Raw genomic sequence first — 27,400 nt, forward strand, 5'->3', positions numbered from 1 at the left:
ACCTGCTTGTCAGTTTTGATGTGGTTTCCTTATTCACCAAAGTTCCTGTACCTGACACCATCGCAATCATTGAAGACTTGGTTCATCAAAGCCTGAATGCCGGGGTACCCCCCCTGGTGAGACACTGCTTAACCAATACATACTTCACCTGGAATGGAACTTTCTACAAGCAAACTGAGGGCACCCCAATGGGCTCCCCCCTATCTCCGGTTGTAGCCAACGTCTTCATGGAGAAATTTGAGACTGACGCCATCCAGACTGCCACTCTACGCCCGACCTTGTGGAAGAGGTACGTAGATGCCACTTTTGTCATCTGGCCACATGGCCGGCCTGCTCTAGACCAATTCCTCAACCACATAAATTCCATACACCCAGCCATCACACAGTGTACACACAGTGTACACACAGTGTACACACACAATGTACACACACAATGTACACAGTGTACACACACACACACAGTGTGTACACACAATGTACACACGCAGTGTACACACACACAGTTTACAGACAGTGTGTACAGTGTACACACACAGTGTACACACACACAATGTACACGTGTGTACACACTGTCCATGTGTGTGTACACACAATAATGTCCACATTGTTGAGCCGAGCTCACACACCCAAGGGGTCTCTGTTCAAGGGAGGGAGCAATGGAAAATTAATCTTAATCAACTTAAACTCTAATCCCGCTACGTGACGTCACCACTCAGCATGACCTCATCGGCGTGAAACGCCAGGGGGAGGTGTACCTTGCTAGTGACGTCATGTCACCAAAGTATTCACCCCAACCCGTCTCAAGGGAGCGTGACGTCACCTCTGCCTGGGTCACTTCCGTTATCTATTCAAGCACTATCCTTATTTGAGCAAAGCCACACCCACTGACTGGCGGCTCATTAACATAATTTATTCGTGAAAGACGTCACGAGTTCGTTGTGACCGGTTCGGAACCCACGGCCCATCCCTCCACGATTGGGCCAGGCGCATTAACATAATTTATGTAAGTTACAGAGCCGCTCATTGTGGGAAGGGAGTGTCTTGTACCCCGCAAGTGACGTCATGTCACCTGCTGCTGCCGCGTGACGTCACGAGGTAACGGAAAGTTGACGCTCCGCGCGGGAACTGAAATCTGAGGTGAGAAATTCTCATCGCGGTTGTGGTTGTTGTTGTTGTGGTGCTTGTTGTTGTTGTGGTTGTTGTTGTTTACCGAGGTAGAGCCTCGCTCTCTCTCTCGTAGGGATGTCAATTGAGTAGCAGCGAGCATGGAAGCGATGTCCACTTTGGAACTTTACAACGCGGGGCCTTGCCTCCTGCCCTCGCCTGGTCGCGTTCGCTTCAATTCTCTCGCTTAGTTGAGCAATTTCGATTTAAAGCTTTCGTGACTGCAGTGATTCATATTCTTGGTTCTTTCGGTGAAGTCACGTAGAATAGAAATAAAAAAATAAAACAATAAAACTATACAATTTAATTATGTTTTATATCACGTAGAATGGAAATAATGAAATCATTCCCTTTTATTTTTATTATTTCCATTCTAAGTGACTTTACCGAAAGAATCAAGAAGATAGTTTAGAGACCTGTGGAAGAACGCGATCAGCCAGGCGATGCGTTAGTTCTAGGTGAAGTCACCATGTAGGTAAGAAATGAATACAAATTCATACAAGTAAAAATAGAAATAAAATATAAACAAATTACGACGTTTCGGAGGCAACACAAGTCTCCGTCATCAGGTGGCACCGTCACAGCCACATTTGCTGTATCAAGTGAGGCGTTTTTATTAATTTAATCTATAATGTAGACTGTAGCCTGGTTATTAAGCTGGGTGAGTGTACTGGCAGTCTATAATGTAGACTGTAGCCTGGTTATTAAGCTGGGTGAGTGTACTGGCAGTCTATAATGTAGACTGTAGCCTGGTTATTAAGCTGGGTGAGTGTACTGGCAGTCTATAATGTAGACTGTAGCCTGGTTATTAAGCTGGGTGAGTGTACTGGCAGTCTATAATGTAGACTGTAGCCTGGTTATTAAGCTGGGTGAGTGTACTGGCAGTCTATAATGCAGACTGTAGCCTGGTTATTAAGCTGGGTGAGTGTACTGGCAGTCTATAATGCAGACTGTAGCCTGGTTATTAAGCTGGGTGAGTGTACTGGCAGTCTATAATGCAGATTGTAGCCTGGTTATTAAGCTGGGTGAGTGTACTGGCAGTCTATAATGTAGACTGTAGCCTGGTTATTAAGCTGGGTGAGTGTACTGGCAGTCTATAATGTAGACTGTAGCCTGGTTATTAAGCTGGGTGAGTGTACTGGCAGTCTATAATGTAGACTGTAGCCTGGTTATTAAGCTGGGTGAGTGTACTGGCAGGGTATAATGTAGACTGTAGCCTGGTTATTAAGCTGGGTGAGTGTACTGGCAGTCTATAATGTAGACTGTAGCCTGGTTATTAAGCTGGGTGAGTGTACTGGCAGTCTATAATGTAGACTGTAGCCTGGTTATTAAGCTGGGTGAGTGTACTGGCAGTCTATAATGTAGACTGTAGCCTGGTTATTAAGCTGGGTGAGTGTACTGGCAGTCTATAATGTCGACTGTAGCCTGGTTATTAAGCTGGGTGAGTGTACTGGCAGTCTATAATGTAGACTGTAGCCTGGTTATTAAGCTGGGTGAGTGTACTGGCAGTCTATAATGTAGACTGTAGCCTGGTTATTAAGCTGGGTGAGTGTACTGGCAGTCTATAATGTCGACTGTAGCCTGGTTATTAAGCTGGGTGAGTGTACTGGCAGTCTATAATGTAGACTGTAGCCTGGTTATTAAGCTGGGTGAGTGTACTGGCAGTCTATAATGTAGACTGTAGCCTGGTTATTAAGCTGGGTGAGTGTACTGGCAGTCTATAATGTAGACTGTAGCCTGGTTATTAAGCTGGGTGAGTGTACTGGCAGTCTATAATGTAGACTGTAGCCTGGTTATTAAGCTGGGTGAGTGTACTGGCAGTCTATAATGTCGACTGTAGCCTTGTTATTAAGCTGGGTGAGTGTACTGGCAGTCTATAATGTCGACTGTAGCCTGGTTATTAAGCTGGGTGAGTGTACTGGCATTCTATAATGTAGACTGTAGCCTGGTTATTAAGCTGGGTGAGTGTACTGGCAGTCTATAATGTAGACTGTAGCCTGGTTATTAAGCTGGGTGAGTGTACTGGCAGTCTATAATGTAGACTGTAGCCTGGTTATTAAGCTGGGTGAGTGTACTGGCAGGGTATAATGTCGACTGTAGCCTGGTTATTAAGCTGGGTGAGTGTACTGGCATTCTATAATGTAGACTGTAGCCTGGTTATTAAGCTGGGTGAGTGTACTGGCAGTCTATAATGTAGACTGTAGCCTGGTTATTAAGCTGGGTGAGTGTACTGGCAGTCTATAATGTAGACTGTAGCCTGGTTATTAAGCTGGGTGAGTGTACTGGCAGGGTATAATGTAGACTGTAGCCTGGTTATTAAGCTGGGTGAGTGTACTGGCAGTCTATAATGTAGACTGTAGCCTGGTTATTAAGCTGGGTGAGTGTACTGGCAGTCTATAATGTAGACTATAATTTGCTGCATCAAGTGAGGCGTGATTTATTATAATTTTATTATTTTATTTCTATTTTTACTTTTATTAATTTAAATTTCATTTTTTACCTACGTGGTGACTTTACCGAAAAAACCTAAGAGTACGTTAGTTGGTGTGTTGACCGACTCTGTGTTGCATTACATGAAGTGTCTCTCTCTTTCTGTGCAGTCACCAAACCTCCAAGTCTCTCATTGACACAAGGCCGTCATTATAACATAAGTATAATATTATGTTATAATATATAATATATAATGTTATAATAAGTATAATATGTTATAATTATAATGTTATAATATGTTATGATAAGTATAAAAATCAAATATGCCTTCCCAATATGTTTCTGTAAAAATATTTGTAAATAAAAATTGCGATGCTCTGTTAATAAAGACAACAATTTGCTAAACCTTGGCCACGAAATCTGGACTTGTCTTTATAAAACAATGCATAGATTCCTGTTTATAGGATTGCGTTGTACTTTATGAATCCCTAATCTCTGCCATTACATACTATGAAACAAGAAAGGTTAAAAAGAAAAAACAGAGCAATGTATTACAATACACTCTTAGACATTATTGTATCAAATAAAACAAAGTCCATCCCATGTGCTAGTGAACTTTTAAAAATACATAGACAGACACATGGCTTATGTGTCTGTCTATGTGTCTCCGTGTCTCTCTCTCAAATTGAGCAATCTTTGGAAGAACGTTATCAACCAGGTGGGCTGTTGACTGTTATGTTAGCCGACTCTCTGTGTTGTATTGCATTACATTTCTACGTTTACTAGGTTTTTTTTTCTCTTTCATTTGTACCTGATGATGATTGCTTGTGTTGCAATCGAAACGTCGTATGCTATTATATAATGTATTTATTTATTCTACGTGACTTTACTGAAAGAACCAAAGAGTATCTTGCTTAAGTTTTAATTTCCCTTCACCTGGCTCGCTACTTTGTAACTTGTTTTGTTTTAAATATTCACACAGTTTTTTTTCATTTTTTACCAGGCCACGCCCGCTTGAGCTGCTGTACCGCTCTTGTTTTCAGAAGCGACCTGCCCACAACAACAACAACAAGGTGAGGCTCGTAAACAGCGTGGCGGTGTTCACTCTAGACGCGTGGCGGTGTTCACTCTGGACGCGTGGCGGTGTTCACTCTGGACGCGTGGCGGTGTTCACTCTGGACGCGTGGCGGTGTTCACTCTGGACGCGTGGCGGTGTTCACTCGGGACGCGTGGCGGTGTTCACTCTAGACGCGTGGTGGTGTTCACTCTAGACGCGTGGCGGTGTTCACTCTAGACACGTGGCGGTGTTCACTCTAGACACGTGGTGGTGTTCACTCTAGACACGTGGCGGTGTTCACTCTAGACACGTGGCGGTGTTCACTCTAGACACGTGGCGGTGTTCACTCTAGACACGTGGCGGTGTTCACTCTAGACACGTGGCGGTGTTCACTCTAGACACGTGGCGGTGTTCACTCTGGACGCGTGGCGGTGTTCACTCTGGACGCGTGGCGGTGTTCACTCTAGACGCGTGGCGGTGTTCACTCTAGACACGTGGCGGTGTTCACTCTAGACGCGTGGTGGTGTTCACTCTAGACACGTGGCGGTGTTCACTCTAGACACGTGGCGGTGTTCACTCTAGACACGTGGTGGTGTTCACTCTAGACACGTGGCGTTGTTCACTCTGGACGCGTGGCGGTGTTCACTCTAGACACGTGGCGGTGTTCACTCTGGACGCGTGGCGGTGTTCACTCTAGACACGTGGCGGTGTTCACTCTAGACACGTGGCGGTGTTCACTCTGGACGCGTGGCGGTGTTCACTCTAGACACGTGGCAGTGTTCACTCTAGACACGTGGTGGTGTTCACTCTAGACACGTGGTGGTGTTCACTCTAGACGCGTGGCGGTGTTCACTCTAGACGCGTGGTGGTGTTCACTCTAGACGCGTGGCGGTGTTCACTCTAGACGCGTGGCGGTGTTCACTCTAGACGCGTGGCGGTGTTCACTCTAGACGCGTGGCGGTGTTCACTCTAGACGCGTGGCGGTGTTCACTAGACGCGTGGCGGTGTTCACTCTAGACGCGTGTTGGTGTTCACTCTGGACGCGTGGCGGTGTTCACTCTAGACGCGTGGCGGTGTTCACTATAGACGCGTGGCGGTGTTCACTCTAGACGCGTGGCGGTGTTCACTCTAGACGCGTGGCGGTGTTCACTCTAGACGCGTGGCGGTGTTCAGTCTAGACGCGTGGCGGTGTTCACTCTAGACGCGTGGCGGTGTTCACTCTAGACGCGTGGCGGTGTTCACTCTAGACGCGTGGCGGTGTTCACTCTAGACGCGTGGCGGTGTTCACTCTAGACGCGTGGCGGTGTTCACTCTAGACGCGTGGCGGTGTTCACTCTGGACGCGTGGCGGTGTTCACTCTAGATGCATGGCGGTGTTCACTCTAGAAGCGTGGCGGTGTTCACTCTAGACGCGTGGCGGTGTTCACTCTGGACGCGTGGCGGTGTTCACTCTAGACACATGGCGGTGTTCACTCTAGACTCGTGGCGGTGTTCACTCTAGACGCGTGGCGGTGTTCACTCTAGACGCGTGGCGGTGTTCACTCTAGACGCGTGGCGGTGTTCACTCTGGACGCGTGGTGGTGTTCACTCTAGACGCGTGGCGGTGTTCACTCTAGACGCGTGGCGGTGTTCACTCTAGACGCGTGGCGGTGTTCACTCTAGACGCGTGGTGGTGTTCACTCTAGACACGTGGCGGTGTTCACTCTAGACGCGTGGCGGTGTTCACTCTAGACGCGTGGCGGTGTTCACTCTAGACGCGTGGCGGTGTTCACTCTAGACGCGTGGCGGTGTTCACTCTAGACGCGTGGCGGTGTTCACTCTAGACGCGTGGCGGTGTTCACTCTAGACGCGTGGCGGTGTTCACTCTAGACGCGTGGCGGTGTTCACTCTAGACGCGTGGCGGTGTTCACTCTAGACGCGTGGCGGTGTTCACTCTAGACGCGTGGCGGTGTTCACTCTAGACGCGTGGCGGTGTTCACTCTAGACGCGTGGCGGTGTTTACTATAGACGCGTGGCGGTGATCACTCTAGACGCGTGGCGGTGCTCACTCTAGACGCGTGGCGGTGTTCACTCTAGACGCGTGGCGGTGTTCAGTCTAGACGCGTGGCGGTGTTCACTCTAGACGCGTGGCGGTGTTCACTCTAGACGCGTGGCGGTGTTCACTCTAGACGCGTGGCGGTGTTCACTCTAGACGCGTGGCGGTGTTCACTCTAGACGCGTGGCGGTGTTCACTCTAGACGCGTGGCGGTGTTCACTCTGGACGCGTGGCGGTGTTCACTCTAGAAGCGTGGCGGTGTTCACTCTAGGCGCGTGGCGGTGTTCACTCTGGACGCGTGGCGGTGTTCACTCTAGACACATGGCGGTGTTCACTCTAGACTCGTGGCGGTGTTCACTCTAGACGCGTAGCAGTGTTCACTCTAGACGCGTGGCGGTGTTCACTCTAGACGCGTGGCGGTGTTCACTCTAGACGCGTGGCGGTGTTCACTCTAGACGCGTGGCGGTGTTCACTCTGGACGCGTGGCGGTGTTCACTCTAGACGCGTGGCGTTGTTCACTTTAGACGCGTGGCGGTGTTCACTCTAGACGCGTGGCGGTGTTCACTCTAGACGCGTGGCGGTGTTCACTCTAGACGCGTGGCGGTGTTCACTCTAGACGCGTGGCGGTGTTCACTCTAGACGCGTGGCGGTGTTCACTCTAGACGCGTGGTGGTGTTCACTCTAGACCCGTGGCGGTGTTCACTCTAGACACGTGGCGGTGTTCACTCTAGACACATGGCGGTGTTCACTCTAGACGTTTGGCGGTGTTCACTCTAGACGCGTGGCTGTGTTCACTCTGGACGCGTGGCGGTGTTCACTCTAGACGCGTGGTGGTGTTCACTCTGGACGTGTGGCGGTGTTCACTCTGGACGCGTGGCGGTGTTCACTCTGGACGCGTGGCCGTGTTCACTCTGGACGCGTGGCGGTGTTCACTCTGGACGCGTGGCGGTGTTCACTCGAGACGCGTGGTGGTGTTCACTCTAGACGCGTGGCGGTGTTCACTCTAGACACGTGGCGGTGTTCACTCTAGACACGTGGTGGTGTTCACTCTAGACACGTGGCGGTGTTCACTCTGGACGCGTGGCGGTGTTCACTCTAGACACATGGCTGTGTTCACTCTAGACGCGTGGCGGTGTTCACTCTAGACACGTGGCGGTGTTCACTCTGGACGCGTGGCGGTGTTCACTCTAGACGCGTGGCGGTGTTCACTCTAGACACGTGGCGGTGTTCACTCTAGACACGTGGCGGTGTTCACTCTAGACACGTGGCGGTGTTCACTCTGGACGCGTGGCGGTGTTCACTCTAGACACGTGGCGGTGTTCACTCTAGACACGTGGCGGTGTTCACTCTAGACGCGTGGCGGTGTTCACTCTAGACACGTGGCGGTGTTCACTCTAGACACGTTGCGGTGTTCACTCTAGACACGTGGCGGTGTTAACTCTGGACGCGTGGCGGTGTTCACTCTGGACACGTGGCGGTGTTCACTCTAGACACGTGGTGGTGTTCACTCTAGACACGTGGTGGTGTTTACTCTGGACGCATGGTGGTGTTCACTCTAGACGCGCGGCGGTGTTCACTCTAGACGCGTGGCGGTGTTCACTCTAGACGCGTGGCGGTGTTCACTCTAGACGCGTGGCGGTGTTCACTCTAGACGCGTGGCGGTGTTCACTCTAGACGCGTGGTGGTGTTCACTCGAGACGCGTGGTGGTGTTCACTCTAGACGCGTGGTGGTGTTCACTCTAGACGCGTTGCGGTGTTCACTCTAGACACGTGGTGGTGTTCACTCTAGACACGTGGTGGTGTTCACTCTAGACACGTGGTGGTGTTCACTCTAGACACGTGGCGGTGTTCACTCTAGACACGTGGCGGTGTTCACTATAGACACGTGGCGGTGTTCACTCTAGACACGTGGCGGTGTTCACTCTAGACACGTGGCGGTGTTCACTCTGGACGCGTGGCGGTGTTCACTCTGGACGCGTGGCGGTGTTCACTCTAGACGCGTGGCGGTGTTCACTCTAGACGCGTGGCGGTGTTCACTCTAGACGCGTGGCGGTGTTCACTCTAGACACGTGGTGGTGTTCACTCTAGACACGTGGCGGTGTTCACTCTAGACACGTGGTGGTGTTCACTCTAGACACGTGGTGGTGTTCACTCTGGACGCGTGGCGGTGTTCACTCTAGACACGTGGCGGTGTTCACTCTGGACGCGTGGCGGTGTTCACTCTAGACGCGTGGCGGTGTTCACTCTAGACGCGTGGCGGTGTTCACTCTAGACGCGTGGCGGTGTTCACTCTAGACACGTCGTGGTGTTCACTCTAGACACGTGGCGGTGTTCACTCTAGACGCGTGGCGGTGTTCACTCTAGACGCGTGGCGGTGTTCACTCTAGACGCGTGGCGGTGTTCACTCTAGACGCGTGGCGGTGTTCACTCTAGACGCGTGGCGGTGTTCACTCTAGACGCGTGGCGGTGTTCACTCTAGACGCGTGGCGGTGTTCACTCTAGACGCGTGGCGGTGTTCACTCTAGACGCGTGGCAGTGTTCACTCTAGACGCGTGGCGGTGTTCACTCTAGACGCGTGGCGGTGTTTACTATAGACGCGTGGCGGTGTTCACTCTAGACGCGTGGCGGTGTTCACTCTAGACGCGTGGCGGTGTTCACTCTAGACGCGTGGCGGTGTTCAGTCTAGACGCGTGGCGGTGTTCACTCTAGACGCGTGGCGGTGTTCACTCTAGACGCGTGGCGGTGTTCACTCTAGACGCGTGGCGGTGTTCACTCTAGACGCGTGGCGGTGTTCACTCTAGACGCGTGGCGGTGTTCACTCTAGACGCGTGGCGGTGTTCACTCTAGACGCGTGGCGGTGTTCACTCTGGACGCGTGGCGGTGTTCACTCTAGATGCGTGGCGGTGTTCACTCTAGAAGCGTGGCGGTGTTCACTCTGGACGCGTGGCGGTGTTCACTCTGGACGCGTGGCGGTGTTCACTCTGGACGCGTGGCGGTGTTCACTCTAGAAGCGTGGCGGTTTTCACTCTGGACGCGTGGCGGTGTTCACTATAGACACGTGGCGGTGTTCACTATAGACACGTGGCGGTGTTCACTTTAGACACGTGGCGGTGTTCACTCTAGACACGTGGCGGTGTTCACTCTAGACACGTGGCGGTGTTCACTCTAGACACGTGGCGGTGTTCACTCTGGACGCGTGGCGGTGTTCACTCTAGACACGTGGCGGTGTTAACTCTAGACACGTGGCGGTGTTCACTCTAGACACGTGGCGGTGTTCACTCTAGACACGTGGCGGTGTTCACTCTAGACACGTGGCTGTGTTCACTCTAGACACGTGGTGGTGTTCACTCTAGACACGTGGCGGTGTTCACTCTGGACGCGTGGCGGTGTTCACTCTAGACACGTGGCGGTGTTCACTCTGGACGCGTGGCGGTGTTCACTCTAGACGCGTGGCGGTGTTCACTCTAGACACGTGGCGGTGTTCACTCTGGACGCGTGGCGGTGTTCACTCTAGACACGTGGCGGTGTTCACTCTAGACGCGTGGCGGTGTTCACTCTAGACGCGTGGCGGTGTTCACTCTAGACGCGTGGGGGTGTTCACTCTAGACGCGTGGCGGTGTTCACTCTAGACGCGTGGCGGTGTTCACTCTAGACGCGTGGCGGTGTTCACTCTAGACGCGTGGCGGTGTTCACTCTAGACGCGTGGCGGTGTTCACTCTAGACGCGTGGCGGTGTTCACTCTAGACGCGTGGCGGTGTTCACTCTGGACGCGTGGCGGTGTTCACTCTGGACGCGTGGCGGTGTTCACTCTAGACGCGTGGCGGTGTTCACTCTGGACGCGTGGCGGTGTTCACTCTAGATGCGTGGCGGTGTTCACTCTAGAAGCGTGGCGGTGTTCACTCTGGACGCGTGGCGGTGTTCACTCTGGACGCGTGGCGGTGTTCACTCTGGACGCGTGGCGGTGTTCACTCTAGAAGCGTGGCGGTTTTCACTCTGGACGCGTGGCGGTGTTCACTATAGACACGTGGCGGTGTTCACTATAGACACGTGGCGGTGTTCACTCTAGACACGTGGCGGTGTTCACTCTAGACACGTGGCGGTGTTCACTCTAGACACGTGGCGGTGTTCACTCTAGACACGTGGCGGTGTTCACTCTAGACACGTGGCGGTGTTCACTCTGGACGCGTGGCGGTGTTCACTCTGGACGCGTGGCGGTGTTCACTCTGGACGCGTGGCGGTGTTAACTCTAGACACGTGGCGGTGTTCACTCTAGACACGTGGCGGTGTTCACTCTAGACACGTGGCGGTGTTCACTCTAGACACGTGGCGGTGTTCACTCTAGACACGTGGCGGTGTTCACTCTAGACACGTGGCGGTGTTCACTCTGGACGCGTGGCGGTGTTCACTCTAGACACGTGGCGGTGTTCACTCTGGACGCGTGGCGGTGTTCACTCTAGACGCGTGGCGGTGTTCACTCTGGACGCGTGGCGGTGTTCACTCTAGACACGTGGCGGTGTTCACTCTAGACACGTGGCGGTGTTCACTCTAGACGCGTGGCGGTGTTCACTCTAGACGCGTGGCGGTGTTCACTCTAGACGCGTGGCGGTGTTCACTCTAGACGCGTGGCGGTGTTCACTCTAGACGCGTGGCGGTGTTCACTCTAGACGCGTGGCGGTGTTCACTCTAGACGCGTGGCGGTGTTCACTCTAGACGCGTGGCGGTGTTCACTCTAGACGCGTGGCGGTGTTCACTCTAGACGCGTGGCGGTGTTCACTCTGGACGCGTGGCGGTGTTCACTCTAGATGCGTGGCGGTGTTCACTCTAGAAGCGTGGCGGTGTTCACTCTGGACGTGTGGCGGTGTTCACTCTGGACGCGTGGCGGTGTTCACTCTAGACGCGTGGCGGTGTTCACTCTAGACGCGTGGCGGTGTTCACTCTAGACGCGTGGCGGTGTTCACTCTAGACGCGTGGCGGTGTTCACTCTAGACGCGTGGCGGTGTTCACTCTAGACGCGTGGCGGTGTTCACTCTAGACGCGTGGCGGTGTTCACTCTGGACGCGTGGCGGTGTTCACTCTGGATGCGTGGCGGTGTTCACTCTAGAAGCGTGGCGGTGTTCACTCTGGACGTGTGGCGGTGTTCACTCTGGACGCGTGGCGGTGTTCACTCTGGACGCGTGGCGGTGTTCACTCTAGAAGCGTGGCGGTGTTCACTCTGGACGCGTGGCGGTGTTCACTATAGACACGTGGCGGTGTTCACTATAGACACGTGGCGGTGTTCACTCTAGACGCGTGGCGGTGTTCACTCTAGACGCGTGGCGGTGTTCACTCTAGACGCGTGGCGGTGTTCACTCTAGACGCGTGGCGGTGTTCACTCTAGACGCGTGGCGGTGTTCAGTCTAGACGCGTGGCGGTGTTCACTCTAGACGCGTGGCGGTGTTCACTCTAGACGCGTGGCGGTGTTCACTCTAGACGCGTGGCGGTGTTCACTCTAGACGCGTGGCGGTGTTCACTCTAGACGCGTGGCGGTGTTCACTCTAGACGCGTGGCGGTGTTCACTCTAGACGCGTGGCGGTGTTCACTCTGGACGCGTGGCGGTGTTCACTCTAGATGCGTGGCGGTGTTCACTCTAGAAGCGTGGCGGTGTTCACTCTGGACGCGTGGCGGTGTTCACTCTGGACGCGTGGCGGTGTTCACTCTGGACGCGTGGCGGTGTTCACTCTAGAAGCGTGGCGGTTTTCACTCTGGACGCGTGGCGGTGTTCACTATAGACACGTGGCGGTGTTCACTATAGACACGTGGCGGTGTTCACTCTAGACGCGTGGCGGTGTTCACTCTAGACGCGTGGCGGTGTTCACTCTAGACGCGTGGCGGTGTTCACTCTAGACACGTGGCGGTGTTCACTCTAGACGCGTGGCGGTGTTCACTCTAGACGCGTGGCGGTGTTCAGTCTAGACGCGTGGCGGTGTTCACTCTAGACGCGTGGCGGTGTTCACTCTAGACGCGTGGCGGTGTTCCCTCTAGACGCGTGGCGGTGTTCACTCTAGACGCGTGGCGGTGTTCACTCTAGACGCGTGGCGGTGTTCACTCTAGACACGTGGCGGTGTTCACTATAGACGCGTGGCGGTGTTCACTCTAGACGCGTGGCGGTGTTCACTCTAGACGCGTGGCGGTGTTCACTCTAGACGCGTGGCGGTGTTCACTCTAGACGCGTGGCGGTGTTCACTCTAGACGCGTGGCGGTGTTCACTCTAGACGCGTGGCGGTGTTCACTCTAGACGCGTGGCGGTGTTCACTCTGGACGCGTGGCGGTGTTCACTCTAGACGCGTGGCGGTGTTCACTCTAGAAGCGTGGCGGTGTTCACTCTAGACGCGTGGCGGTGTTCACTCTAGACGCGTGGCGGTGTTCACTCTAGACGCGTGGCGGTGTTCACTCTAGACGCGTGGCGGTGTTCACTCTAGACGCGTGGCGGTGTTCACTCTAGACGCGTGGCGGTGTTCACTCTGGACGCGTGGCGGTGTTCACTCTAGATGCGTGGCGGTGTTCACTCTAGAAGCGTGGCGGTGTTCACTCTAGACGCGTGGCGGTGTTCACTCTAGACGCGTGGCGGTGTTCACTCTAGACGCGTGGCGGTGTTCACTCTGGACCCGTGGCGGTGTTCACTCTAGACACGTGGTGGTGTTCACTCTAGACGCGTGGCGGTGTTCACTCTAGACGCGTGGCGGTGTTCACTCTAGACGCGTGGCGGTGTTCACTCTAGACGCGTGGCGGTGTTCACTCTAGACGAGTGGCGGTGTTCACTCTAGGCGCGTGGCGGTGTTCACTCTTGACGCGTGGCGGTGTTCACTCTAGACGCGTGGCGGTGTTCACTCTAGACGCGTGGCGGTGTTCACTCTAGACGCGTGGCGGTGTTCACTCTAGACGCGTGGCGGTGTTCACTCTAGACGCGTGGCGGTGTTCACTCTAGACGCGTGGCGGTGTTCACTCTAGACGCGTGGCGGTGTTCACTCTAGACGCGTGGCGGTGTTCACTCTAGACGCGTGGCGGTGTTCACTCTAGACGCGTGGCGGTGTTCACTCTAGACGCGTGGCGGTGTTCACTCTAGACGCGTGGCGGTGTTCACTCTAGACGCGTGGCGGTGTTCACTCTAGACGCGTGGCGGTGTTCACTCTAGACGCGTGGCGGTGTTCACTCTAGACGCGTGGCGGTGTTCACTCTAGACGCGTGGCGGTGTTCACTCTAGACGAGTGGCGGTGTTCACTCTAGGCGCGTGGCGGTGTTCACTCTTGACGCGTGGCGGTGTTCACTCTAGACGCGTGGCGGTGTTCACTCTAGACGCGTGGCGGTGTTCACTCTAGACGCGTGGCGGTGTTCACTCTAGACGCGTGGCGGTGTTCACTCTAGACGCGTGGCGGTGTTCACTCTAGACGCGTGGCGGTGTTCACTCTAGACGCGTGGCGGTGTTCACTCTAGACGCGTGGCGGTGTTCACTCTAGACGCGTGGCGGTGTTCACTCTAGACGCGTGGCGGTGTTCACTCTAGACGCGTGGCGGTGTTCACTCTAGACGCGTGGCGGTGTTCACTCTAGACGCGTGGCGGTGTTCACTCTAGACGCGTGGCGGTGTTCACTCTAGACGCGTGGCGGTGTTCACTCTAGACGCGTGGCGGTGTTCACTCTAGACGCGTGGCGGTGTTCACTCTAGACGCGTGGCGGTGTTCACTCTGGACGCTTGGCGGTGTTCACTCTGGACGCGTGGCGGTGTTCACTCTGGACGCGTGGCGGTGTTCACTCTGGACGCGTGGCGGTGTTCACTCTGGACGCGTGGCGGTGTTCACTCTGGACGCGTGGCGGTGTTCACTCTGGACGCGTGGCGGTGTTCACTCTGGACGCGTGGCGGTGTTCACTCTAGACGCGTGGCGGTGTTCACTCTGGACGCGTGGCGGTGTTCACTCTGGACGCGTGGCGGTGTTCACTCTAGACGCGTGGCGGTGTTCACTCTAGACGCGTGGCGTTGTTCACTCTAGACGCGTGGCGGTGTTCACTCTAGACGCGTGGCGGTGTTCACTCTGGACGCGTGGCGGTGTTCACTCTAGACGCGTGGCGGTGTTCACTCTAGACACGTGGTGGTGTTCACTCGAGACACGTGGTGGTGTTCATTCTGGACGCGTGGTGGTGTTCACTCTGGACGCGTGGCGGTGTTCACTTTCTGCATGTGGAGTGGGGACAACCGGGGGATCCGGAGGGAAATCGACGCAACCACGGGGAGAGAGAGACACGCAAACTCCAAATATACAGCAGGCGTCAGGGTTGGGATCGAACCCACGACTTCCTGTATACCAGGAGAGGTAGTTAACATCTCACCACAGAGAGAGAGACACGCAGCCTCGGCTGTGTTGATTGATCCTCAATGAATTGCTTGGTGGAGTGAGGAAGCATTAATACTGAGCAGGTGAAGGTGGCCAGGCGTGGGTCTGGACACACCACCACCTGTGAACCATGCCAGTGTGTGACAGTGGTGGAGCCAGTGGGGGTGGGGTGGCACGTGCCCCCCCAATGATCCGATCGAAAATCCCTAATTTCGATAGGATCATTGGGGTTTATTAGTAACTAGCTTCACTACCCGGCTTTGCCCGGTACTTGGATTCTTGTCTTGGATTAAAACACTGCCTACGCGGAGTGTTTGGGGGAGGTTGCTTGATGTCAGCAGGCACACTGCGTAACGCTGCCGCATGCGGGTGTGACATCACAGATGTGATGACAGATGTGATGTCACCGCTCACTTGCGTGCAAAATAAATGCATTATTGCGCCCCCGCCCCCTCCCCAAAATACAAAAGTCTATTTTTATAATTTTCGCATTGTGTACAGTCATGAAGCTACCCACATGCAAAATTTCAAGTTGCATGTTGGGAAGTATGCTAAACATTTCGAACAGACATATTCACAAATTTCCCTTTTTTATACATATGTAATAAAAGACTTGACCACGATCTCTGGCTCAGTGTCCTTTATTTGGTCCGTACTGTATTACCCACACGGCTGTCTCCTCTTTGCTCAGTCCCCACAGTGCTGACTCCGATGTCTCTCTCTTCTCCACCAGCAGCCCCTCTGTTGGCCTTTGTCGCTCCTGTAGCCCCCACAGCAGCTCCGCTGCTGTTACTCACTCTCAGCCCCCTTGGCTGTAATCGCTGCTGCTCTTCTCCCTCTTGCTTACTCCGCAGCGCTGACAGCCTCGTGCTGTCTCTCTCTCTCTTCGTCGCTCCTGCGACTCTCTGCAGCCACACCGCTGCCTCTAACACACAGCCTTCCTGGCTGTACTCTCCGCAGCTTCTCACCACCCTTTAGCTCCCTGCTATTCTCCGGGGTTGGCTCCCGCTGGCCAACGGTGCCCCCTCCTCACGTTCGCCCACGCGGCCCCACTCTTTTCCATTCACACCCCGACTGACTTCTCTTTCCGGTTTACCCACTTAAGGACCCCAACCTTTCACCCACGTCACCTGGCTCCGCCTCCCCGTGACGTCACATCCGGAAGGTCGCTTACGCCCGCATTACACCACCCTCCCCCGTAGAAAAAACCCAGCCGACCTCGGCTGAACAATACCAAAGCGTAATGCGGTGAACCGACCTTCCGCGCTAAAGGACACCAAGCATGCAATATAACAACAGAACAATAACAACAAGTAACATCAACGGACGTACAGAAAGCATGCAATAAATACAAGGGTAAGAACAAGAACAACAACACAACATACAATCAACGAAACGTAAGTGATTTAGAGCGTGTGCGGGTCGCCGGACCGTCCCGGACGTTCGGCGGCCCGCTCGCAGAACGGGAACGCGATGGAACTCGATGAATGACAGGGGGTAATTCTCCTGTTGCGGTTGGAAGTCCACCAACGTCCCGTGTTCCTGAAGAATCAGTCTTGGCCGTGTCCTTCGAATGTGCCTGCGGCGGGGTCAGAAGGGCTGCAGGGCTCGAAGGTCTCGCAGAGCTGGCAGGCGCCCTCCGAGCAGGGCACCTCGTCCCCCTCGGTGTCACGGCTGACCTGTCTGGAACAGGTACGACAGGCCGCTCTAGCAAGATCAGTGGACGCAGGCAGGGGAGAGTCGGCGGCAACAGACCCCGGCAAGGCAACATTGGGAGATGACGCATCACGTAGGGGAGCAACATATGGTTTCAACCGCGACGTATGAACAAACCATCGGCGAGAACCGATCTGAACGCGCGCCGACTGTGGATTGGGAACCTCAATGAGGCGCACAGGACCATGCCAAGGTTTGTGCAATTTAGGAGAGGTCCCCGGCCGCACCTGCGGGCAATGGAGCCAGGCCAGGTCTCCAACCTTCCAGGGGCACTCCCCCTCGGACCGCCGAGCATACCGCTCGTTCCGGGCCTGGGCTTTGGCCGTAGCTACGCGGGCATTTTCCCGCGCCTCCGTGACCCGGCGAACCGTGTCCTGAATGTATTCAGGAAGTGGTTTACGAGGTCCCTTCACCCCAGTACCCAATTGCACATCCACCGGAGGCACGTTTTCCCGACCATACATAAGGTAAAACGGCGAATACCCTGTAGCCGCATGAGGCGTCATCCTGTACGCCGAAAGCACTCCGGGGATGTGCAGATCCCAATCTGATTGCTGTTCACTCACAGTATGGCAAAGCATGGCAGACAATGTCCTGTTCAGCCGCTCGACCATACCATCCGTCTGCGGATGGTATGGGGATGTCCGTATTTTCTTAGTCCCAAGGCCCGCGCACACTTCCGCCAATAATTTAGAAGAGAAATTTCGGCCCTGGTCCGTGAGGAGTCTCTCAGGCGCCCCCTTATCCATAATGTACCCAAACAAAAAGGCGTCGGTGATGGCTGCGGCCGACTGATCGGGCAACGGCCAGGCCATCGGCCAACGGGAGAGATACTCAACCCCTACCAGCAAATATTTATTTCCCCTCGCCGATGGTGGGAAGGGTCCCAATATGTCCAGTGCCACCAATTCATTGACTCGAGACACCTGAATCGACTGGAGAGGCGGCACGTAAGGATGTTTAGGCGGCTTACGTCGGGCGCACTCAGGGCACGCGCGCACGTGCCCTACGACATCTGTCGCCATGCCGTGCCAAAAATAATGACGTTGCAACGTCAACAAAGTCTTCTGCACCCCTAAATGTAAGAGTGTCTCACAATGGAGAGTCCTAATCAACTCGAATCGCAAGGACGTCGGTACCACCACACGCCAGCTTTCCTGGACCCCTTCTCGCCACATAAGCAGACCATCTCGGAGAGCGGTTCGCGGCCCCACAGCCGAACTCGGACTCCCATTGTCCCTCGTAGACCGCTTCCGCATGGACAACAACGACTCATCCATCATCTGTTCCCGAATCCAGACAGACCGCGGCAGATTCAAAACCCCGTCAGTCGGTCCCGGTTCCATCGGAGTATCCGACTTCTCGACGGCCAACGTAAGCGGCTGAGGGGGGTTCAGAATCGGCGAACACCTATGCGTCCCCGACTCACATTTGCAAGGGGCTCGCCGCGGTAATCTGGAAAGTGCGTCAGCGTTCGCATGGCGCACCCCCTTCCGATGTTGAATTTGGAAGGAAAATTCCTGTAGCGTGTCCAACCAACGTGCCCACTGTCCGGATGGCTGGTCCATTTTAAGTGCATATTGCAAGGCCGCATGATCCGTTCGCACAACAAAGGAACGACCGTAAAGGTACGGTCGAAATTGCCGTAGGAAAAAAACAACCGCCAAAAGTTCTCTACGAGTGACACAGTAGCGAGTTTCCGCAGGAGACAAGACTCGGCTACCATACGCCACGACGCGCTCTACACCCCCTTTAGACTGTGATAACACCGCCCCAATACCTGTGTCACTCGCGTCCGTATCAAGAATGAATGGGCGATCAAAATCGGGATAATCCAATGTTGGGGCCGTTGCCAATAGATCACGCAGACTCCGAAAGGCCGCCTCTTCCGGCTGTCCCCAACCAAACTTCCGTCCTTTACCCGTAAGGAGATGCAAGGGCCTCGCAATCGTCGCAAACCCCGGCACAAATCGTCGATAATACGAGGCAAATCCCAAAAACCGCCGAACATCCCCCACGGTGGCCGGAGTCGGCCAATCCCGGACGCACGCTGTCTTTTCCGGATCCGTGGACACCCCCTCAGCACTCACAATGTGCCCCAGATAACGGACGGACCGTTGCAGTAGGTGGCATTTCTTTGGTTTAAATTTTAAATTCGCAGAGCGCATCCTCGTGAACACTGTCTCCAGCCGCGTTAAATGTTCCTCAAATGTGCGGCTGAAGACAATGATATCGTCCAAATATATAAGACACGTCTCCCACTGCAACCCCGTCAAAACGAGCTCCATCAATCTTTGAAATGTGGCAGGGGCCGCATTCAATCCCATCGGGAGGCAGTTAAATTGAAATAACCCCTGCGGCGTACGGAAAGCGGTTTTCTCCCGTGAGGACTCGTCAAGGGGGAGCTGCCAAAATCCCGAAGAGAGGTCCAGTGTGGAAAAGAACCTAGCCCCCGACAATGCGTCAAGGGAGTCGTCCATACGCGGCAGGGGGTACGCATCTGCCACCGATATCTTATTCAATTTCCGGAAATCAACACAAAATCGCAAGTTGCCATCCTTTTTCTTAACCAAGACCACAGGAGCGCCCCATGGGCTGTTAGATGGCGATATGATGTCCGCAGCCAACATGCCTTCTACTGCCCCCCGAATGTGTTCTCGCTCCGCAGGACTCATCCGATGCGAATTTAATCGAATAGGGGCAGCGTCGCCCGTCTCAATGTGATGGGAAAGCAACGATGTGCGGCCCAGATCCAAATCATCGGAGCTGAACACATCCGAATACGTCAACAACAATTTACGCAGCGCATCACGTTGCTCCACGGACAGGGAAGAATTTTCGTCACATAAGTTAGCAATCCAACGATTATCCGAACCCCTCGGCTCGGAAACACCAGCGACCACTCCCCGGCTATGCGGACAATCGTGCGTCGCAAACGCCGTAGTGGCATGTGCCACAACCGTACCGGCCGGAACACGGATGTTTTCCACCCCCGCGTTAAGCACCTGTAAAAACGGTAATTGATCCGGCCGGACAATGGTCTGTGCCCCAACTAACGCCAATCCTGTTGTTATCGTGGCGGATGGCGACAACAAGACCCCTACTGCTCCCAGACGATTAGGCAGGGGCTTCCGATACCGCAAGGGTATAAGCATCTGTGAACCAGGTGGGATGTCCACAGATGCGACGGACAGCGCCTGCACCTGTACGGCCGAAGCAGGTCGCCCCCAGGGCGACGGCAGAAACGATATTTGACGGCCACCCGGCAATTCAATACAATTCTCATTGATTTTGATCAAAATCGGCATTCTAGCCAAAAAATCGGTGCCTAATAAGCAAGGAACCGCCAAAGATCTTGATATTAACACAACACCCGAAGCCGACACATCCCCAATAGATATCTTAGCATCCACCTGGCCCACGATACCCATACTACCCCCGTTCGCAGCGACGCACGACCCATAAACCGGGCGCACAGCCCCCGGCGGGATGCCCAACAGATGGAAAATGACATCCGATATAATAGTCGCAGACGCTCCAGAGTTGACCAAAATGCGCACGTCCACCCCTTGTATAGACCCCGGTACAGTGGACGAACCCGTAGCGGCCGCGACGACTCTCCGCGCCAATTTGCGCCACTGCGTCACCGAGCGACAAGGCCCCGTCGATGGCCTATCATGAATAACAACAATAGGGTCGCGCAACGAAGGTGATGGGTGAGGTGCAAAGCCTTGCCGGGCATCTGGTGTGTGCCGACACGCCTGTTTCGGAGGGTCTTTGGGCGTCTTGTCCGGTACAGAAACCTCCCGCTGCGGCGGACCCGGGAAGCGGGCCCAGCAATCCTTGGCGTAATGGCCCCTACGGCCGCAGCGGAAGCAGTCGGCATCGTTGCGCCGAAGCGCAGGTCTTGCATCCCGGCGGCCCCGTTCCGATGGCGTAGCGCGCGGACCAGGCCCTCCGCGTCCCGACCATGGAGAGGAGGCGGCCGTCAGCTCCCGAGGACCCCGCTCATCCGGCACATAGACCGCCTTTGTGGGGTCCCACCCCATCGCGCCTCCTTCCTTGACGGGCCCACCCGTCCATGCCGCCACTTGCTTCCAGCGACGGAGATTAAACTGCGCATCCAGACACTTTGCTGCCGCTCGGGAAGTGAGCTTCTCATGCCCACACACAGGCATGGGGATCCCCAGATCCCGAGACAGCTCCAGCATTTTGCCTAATATGAGAGGCTCGAGCAGGTCCTGTGGCGTCTCCGGATAAGCTGCCATGGCCAGCTCCAGCACCGCACCTCTGAACGCCACGGGCGATTCCTCAGGTGCTCGCTGTCGTTGAGCGAATCGCCGATGCGCATCGTCAGGTGGCTCATAAGCGTCGGCCATTTCTTCAAAAACTTCGCATAAGGTCTTCTTTTTGTCGGCCGTTATGGAACGGAAAAATCGAACACATTCATCGTCCAGTAGAGTCGGCAACACTTCCAAGGCCTCAGCATCGGTCCATCTTGCGGAACGTACCGCCGCCAAGAATCGGCAGGCGAAAGCGCTCCAATCGCCCCCGATGGAGAATTCCTTAACTGTGGTGAGGTGGCGACTCCGACTCCTCTTCACGTTCTCTTCAATTGTTGGTTGTTCTGGAGGCAAATTCAACAAGGCGTCGGCCCGCGGCGTGTCCAAGATGGCGGTTTGGCGCCGCGGGACGCGCAAGATGGCGGCTTCTTGCCGCGTGGCTAATGGCGGCGGCAGGGCAGGCAACGTGGCGGCCCGTGGAGCACCTTCAGCTTCCTCCGTCGTCCTCGGCGTGACGAGTTGACATAGCTGCGCCAGGACGTCCTTGAGTGCCTCCAGTTGCACCGCCATCTGTTGCCATCTCTGATCAGCGTCCGATGATGTTGACGGCCCCGCCATCGCGCCGACATCTTCCACACCCGTCCCCATGCTCGCTTCAGCAGAGCTCTCCTCCACCACCCCAGCAGGATCCATGGTTGGAGGGAATTCGTCGTCGTCGGACGATGAAGCTGATGCTGGCGGCGGAGTAATTTTCTTCCTCACTTGCTTCGACATGCCGTTTCACTTCTGGCACCAGTGTAATAAAAGACTTGACCACGATCTCTGGCTCAGTGTCCTTTATTTGGTCCGTACTGTATTACCCACACGGCTGTCTCCTCTTTGCTCAGTCCCCACAGTGCTGACTCCGATGTCTCTCTCTTCTCCACCAGCAGCCCCTCTGTTGGCCTCTGTCGCTCCTGTAGCCCCCACAGCAGCTCCGCTGCTGTTACTCACTCTCAGCCCCCTTGGCTGTAATCGCTGCTGCTCTTCTCCCTCTTGCTTACTCCGCAGCGCTGACAGCCTCGTGCTGTCTCTCTCTCTCTCTTCGTCGCTCCTGCGACTCTCTGCAGCCACACCGCTGCCTCTAACACACAGCCTTCCTGGCTGTACTCTCCGCAGCTTCTCACCACCCTTTAGCTCCCTGCTATTCTCCGGGGTTGGCTCCCGCTGGCCAACGGTGCCCCCTCCTCACGTTCGCCCACGCGGCCCCACTCTTTTCCATTCACACCCCGACTGACTTCTCTTTCCGGTTTACCCACTTAAGGACCCCAACCTTTCACCCACGTCACCTGGCTCCGCCTCCCCGTGACGTCACATCCGGAAGGTCGCTTACGCCCGCATTACACATAGATAAATCAGCATTTTGCGACCCCCACCGCCACCGTGTGGCATGTTATTACGTGCCAGGGACTCTATGAGAGGAAAACAGTCCGTGTCTATAATTGGCAATAAGTAACGGCAAAGCAGTTACAAGCGACTCGCATAATTGTGTGCAGTTGCGTCTACAGTACACGGCTTCCCTGAAGGCATCAACACCTTCAGCGAGCGCGATGCCGAGGTTCTTACTTACTAACAACTCCTTACTTACTAACAACTCCTATCATTTTTCATTGCTGGAGGTGTTACCCCCCCCACCTTAAAATCCTGACTCCGCCTCTGTGCGACAGTATGAAGTTTGCATTTGCAGTAAAGTCTATTAACTCTATTGAGCACGGAGGTTATATCAAATAGTAGTTTATTTTTGTTTTTCTCTGGAAGTCTTTGTAAGATTGGAGTCGGGAAGTGATCACAGCACACGTGCAGCTGAAGTCGGAACTGTTCATCACAGCAATCAAGGACATCTGAGCCTGGCTTCACACCTCTAAGTTGTGATTGAACATTTATTTATGCATTTGTGGATAACACAAATAGTATTATTTTCAACACCCTTTGCTTTGTCAGCTAAATTTAGCTTTCATAAACATTTATTTTGAAGCCAGACAGCCGAAATTGTGTGCTCGGAGTTTTGGGTTAACATTCATTTTGAAGATACGAGGGCTTCCAGGCATGTTTATGACCATTTTCCCTCTCATTGTGTGCCATAACAGACCGTGTGATGAATTTGGAATGCTTTTTCACTATATCATGAATATATGAATAAGTATAGACATGTGTAGATGGTGTGGATATAACTTTTTTTTTGTCTGCAGCTGTCGCTGCCTCTGCAGAATTGGTCTGATGGAGCAAAGGCACTCGGCGCGGCTCAGTGCAAAAAGGCATCAATGCGACCGGTGTGCATACAGCACGGATCGTACTGAACATTTGACACGGCACCAGAGAACTCACACAGGAGAGAAACCCTTCAAGTGCAGTGTGTGTGGAAAGGCGTTTATAGATTCATCTACTCTTGTAGAACACCAGAGAACACACACGGGAGAGAAACCCTTCAAGTGCAGTGTGTGTGGAAAGGCGTTTATAGATTCATCTACTCTTGTAGAACACCAAAGAACACACACGGGAGAGAAACCCTTCATGTGCAGTGTGTGTGGGAGGGTGTTTGCACGTTCAGCTCATCTTGTAGAACACCAGAGAACACACACGGGAGATAAACCCTTCAAGTGCAGTGTGTGTGGGAAGGCGTTTGCACTTTCATCAAATCTTAAAAAACACCAGAGAACACACACGGGAGATAAACCCTTCAAGTGCAGTGTGTGTGGGAATGCGTTTGCACATTCATCTTCTCTTATAACACACCAGAGGTCACACACAGGAGAGAAACCCTTCAAGTGCAGTGTGTGTGGGAAGGCGTTTGCCCAGTCATCTGCTCTTGTAAAACATCAGAGAACACACACGGGAGAGAAACCCTTCAAGTGCAGTGTGTGTGGGAAGGCGTTTGCATGTTCATCGACTCTTAGAAAACACACGGGAGAGAAACCCTTCAAGTGCAGTGAGAGAACACACATGGGAGAGAAACTCTTCAAGTGCAGTGTGTGTGGGAAGGCGTTTTCAAAGTTATCTGCTCTTGTAACACACCAGAGAACACACACGGGAGAGAAGCCCTTCAAGTGCAGTGTGTGTGGGAAGGCATTTGCACGTTCATCGACTCTTAAAAAACACCAGAGAACACACACGGGAGAGAAACCCTTCAAGTGCAGTGTGTGTGGGAAGGCGTTTGCACGTTCATCGACTCTTAAAAAACACCAGAGAACACACACGGGAGAGAAACCCTTCAAGTGTAGTGTGTGTGGGAAGGCGTTTGCACTTTCATATACTCTTGTTGCACACCAGAAAACACACACGGGAGAGAAACCCTTCAAGTGCAGTGTGTGCGGGAAGGCGTTTGCATGGTCACCACATTTTCAAAGACACCAGAGAACACACAAGCATCAGAATATCCACAAGGAGCGGAGTCTGAAATCAGCTTGTGAAAGTCAACGTGCCGCAATGAGCCCATCCCTCATGAAACAAGAACCGGAAGAAAATCCCAGCTTGGACGCTTTTAAAGGTGTCAAGGTGAAATATGAGGAGGTGAAGGTGAAATGTGAAGACGTGATGGTGAAGAGCGAAAAAGTGATGGTAAAATGTGAAGATGAAGAGTCAACTCCAAAATCTGACCTTCACATCGATGGAGGCAACGTGAAGCAGGAGGAGAATTCTGACTGTGAGGCAGAGCGAGGCAACTCCCAGCAGTTTGTGGAAGTGGAGGTGTGGGTGGACTTCCTCCGAGACGATGCAAAGTCAAATGGAGACCGGTAGACGTGTAAGCCAGAGACGATGTCGCTCCAATAGATGCACCTTTCTCACAGGCCTTTAATGACAAGAATGTGAAGTTGAACACTGAATTCCTAGGTGCAACCTGCAGGGTAAGAGCGGCCAGTCTTTGTGGACCTGTGTGTTGAGAAGATCTCTAACCAGGAGTGGGAGCCAATAAGCTCCCAAGCATTCAATGTTATCAATTGCATTTATATTGTGCTTGCTTAATCGCCTCGGCAACTCGAAGTTTTGTATCGTATCTCGTTTCAAACACTCGAAGAGTATCCCCAAGTAGCAGCTACCCCTGTGTGGCACAAGGTGGTGGCCCTGCACCGGCCTGCATGTGGACCAAAGCCTGTCAGTAGGGGGCGATGGTTGATGTGGCATCTTGGTTGTGGAGTTTGTAGGTAATGTTTGGAATTTGCTAAATGTTGACCCAGATGCCAGCATGAAATGGCCGACTCGTTTTGAATGGTGCATTAGTATGTTGCACATATGTAGAGGTGTAATTGTGGAAATGTATGGGCACGGATGGGTAACAAACACAAGGGGCGTGGCTAGGGCCGTACACAGAGGAGGTGCTCACACCGACGTCCGCACCTGCATCCCCCACGGGCCCCTCCCGGGGGCCGAGTGCTATAAAAGGTGGTGAGCCGGAGGGCTCGAGGTCGAGTGTTAGCTTTAACCAGCGAAGAGTGAAGACCAGCTAGAATAGGCCCCGGAGCTCCCCTGGCTCGCTGTCCTTGTCAGGACCGACCAGGGCAAGCCGGTGGCGTGGCCCCGAGAGCCCAGACTGACGTTCTTATAAGAGCCGGTCTGGAGACTCAGGGTGCCGGGATCCCAGCTTGACCAGGGCTGGGATAGGTAGCCTCCCCTAGCTCCGTAGTGGAGGACTCGGGCGTAGGATAGCGGGGTTAGACGTTGTGTCTCCCTGTTAGACGAGTGAAGGGGACGATACCCCTTCAAGTGTTGTGTGTACCCGTTACTGTACACGAGTTGGTATTAATACATGTGTGCCTCCGACCCCGTCGTCAAAGCCTCCTAAATACTTACTACACATACACTGTTTAGCAGATGGTGCGTATTTTTTTAATTAACTTCTTGTTAATAGGATGTAACCTGATTCAGTATATTTCAGTGCAGTAATTAAATTTTGTTAATATGCCTGTCAATAATTTAGAATGAATACTTGTCTGATAGTGTGCGTACATGTAACCTTTTGTCTATAAGCGTCAAACATTGAATAAGTCATGTTAGTGTAGTGCCGTAGATGGGCCACACTGGCAGTGGTGGACAGGGCCCATCTGCAGGTAGCTCGGACCCCCAGGGGAGGGGCCACTGTGCCAGCCCAAGAGGGGGGGGGGCTGCTGGGGGCTCTAGGATCCTAGGCAGCTAAGCCCTCGGCGCCGGGCTCTAGGATCCCAGACAACCCAGACAGCTGAGCCCCTTGGCGCCACCAACGGGGAGGCTGTGGGGTATCTGGGAGCCCACACAACCCCACCCCTCGATGGGCAAGAGGGATAAAAGAGCCACTCCCCAGCCGATCGGGGCCAGTCGCAGCTCAAGACCCAAGACCAGCCAGCTTAGGACCCTGGACCCCTCGTCCCGCTTGTCCTTGTAAGGGCCGGGACGCTGTGCGGGCCAGTGGTGGGACTCTGGGACTCCCGGCTCTACGTCCTTGTAAGGGCGAGTTCCGAGAGCCAGAGTCTAGACCCGCACCTTGGCTGGGTCGGGTCAATTAGCCTCCCCTAGGGTAATTGTAGCCGGAGGACCCCAGAGCGTAGCTCGAGTCAGGTACGCTAAGAGCAGGCTGCGTCGCTATACTGTGTACCTAGGCTGTCTACCTAGGCTGTAACAGAGTATCAGGACTGTTGGAGTGTTGTATTATAATAAAGAAGTTACCTCTACAAGTGTCTCCAGAACTCAATACATTTGTCACTATATGGGTCTCTGTGCGAGTCTGTCGGTCTCTGTGTGAGTCTGTGGATCTCTGTGTGATGAGTCTGTCGGTCTCTGTTTGGTGAGTATGGGTCTCACCCACACAGCCACTCACTCACAAACCCACACACTCACCCACCCACACACTCACCCACAAAGATCCCCCGTATAGCCTTAACAGACTGTAGGGGCAAGTGCTCTTAGCGAGCACCTATGAAGGCCGGAACGGTACACGAGGGGGTGGGTGGCCAGCACCACGCCCGACTGCCTTTGTCTCCCCAGTGGCGATGTTTACACACCGCACCAAGTACTCATTTAAGGCTGAGTCGACCTAGGGGAAGCCCAGGACCGGTTCAGATAATCGTCACTGGTGTTAGCCGTGAGCGGGAATCGAACCCGGGTCACCAGGTTCATAGTGCAACGCACTAACCGCTACACTACCCGCTCCCCACACTCACCCACACACTCACCCACCCACACACTCACCCATCAGCCCACGTCTTCTCCAGTCCGTGCCACGCCCACTTGAGCCTCTTCTTTCCGCTGGCTGGACATGCGGGCAGCGCCGCCCCTACAGGACACGCTGTGTGGGTGTAGTACCGCCCCTACAGGACAGGGTGTGTCAGTGTAGTACCGCCCCTAC

The 27,400-nt window shown here is 54.1% G+C and overlaps 1 protein-coding gene across 2 annotated transcripts; it reads left to right on the forward strand.

The window, feature by feature from the left end:
• The first annotated feature begins 1,120 nt into the window (after positions 1-1,120).
• On the forward strand, positions 1,121-26,123 carry LOC144953187 (uncharacterized). 2 transcript variants are annotated; one of them, XM_078883744.1, is made up of 3 exons: positions 1,121-1,137; positions 4,598-4,667; positions 23,277-26,123. In XM_078883744.1, exon 3 carries the CDS (start codon positions 23,305-23,307, stop codon positions 24,820-24,822), a length of 1,518 nt encoding a protein of 505 aa, XP_078739870.1. In that variant the 5' UTR covers positions 1,121-1,137; positions 4,598-4,667; positions 23,277-23,304; the 3' UTR covers positions 24,823-26,123. The 2 variants fall into 2 exon arrangements, with proteins under 2 accessions (XP_078739870.1, XP_078739872.1); XM_078883746.1 differs by having other exon boundaries at positions 1,128-1,137; positions 4,577-4,667.
• Positions 26,124-27,400: the final 1,277 nt, after the last annotated feature.

Source organism: Lampetra fluviatilis, chromosome 72, assembly GCF_964198595.1.
Source record: "Lampetra fluviatilis chromosome 72, kcLamFluv1.1, whole genome shotgun sequence".
Classification (NCBI taxonomy): Eukaryota; Metazoa; Chordata; class Hyperoartia; order Petromyzontiformes; family Petromyzontidae; genus Lampetra; species Lampetra fluviatilis.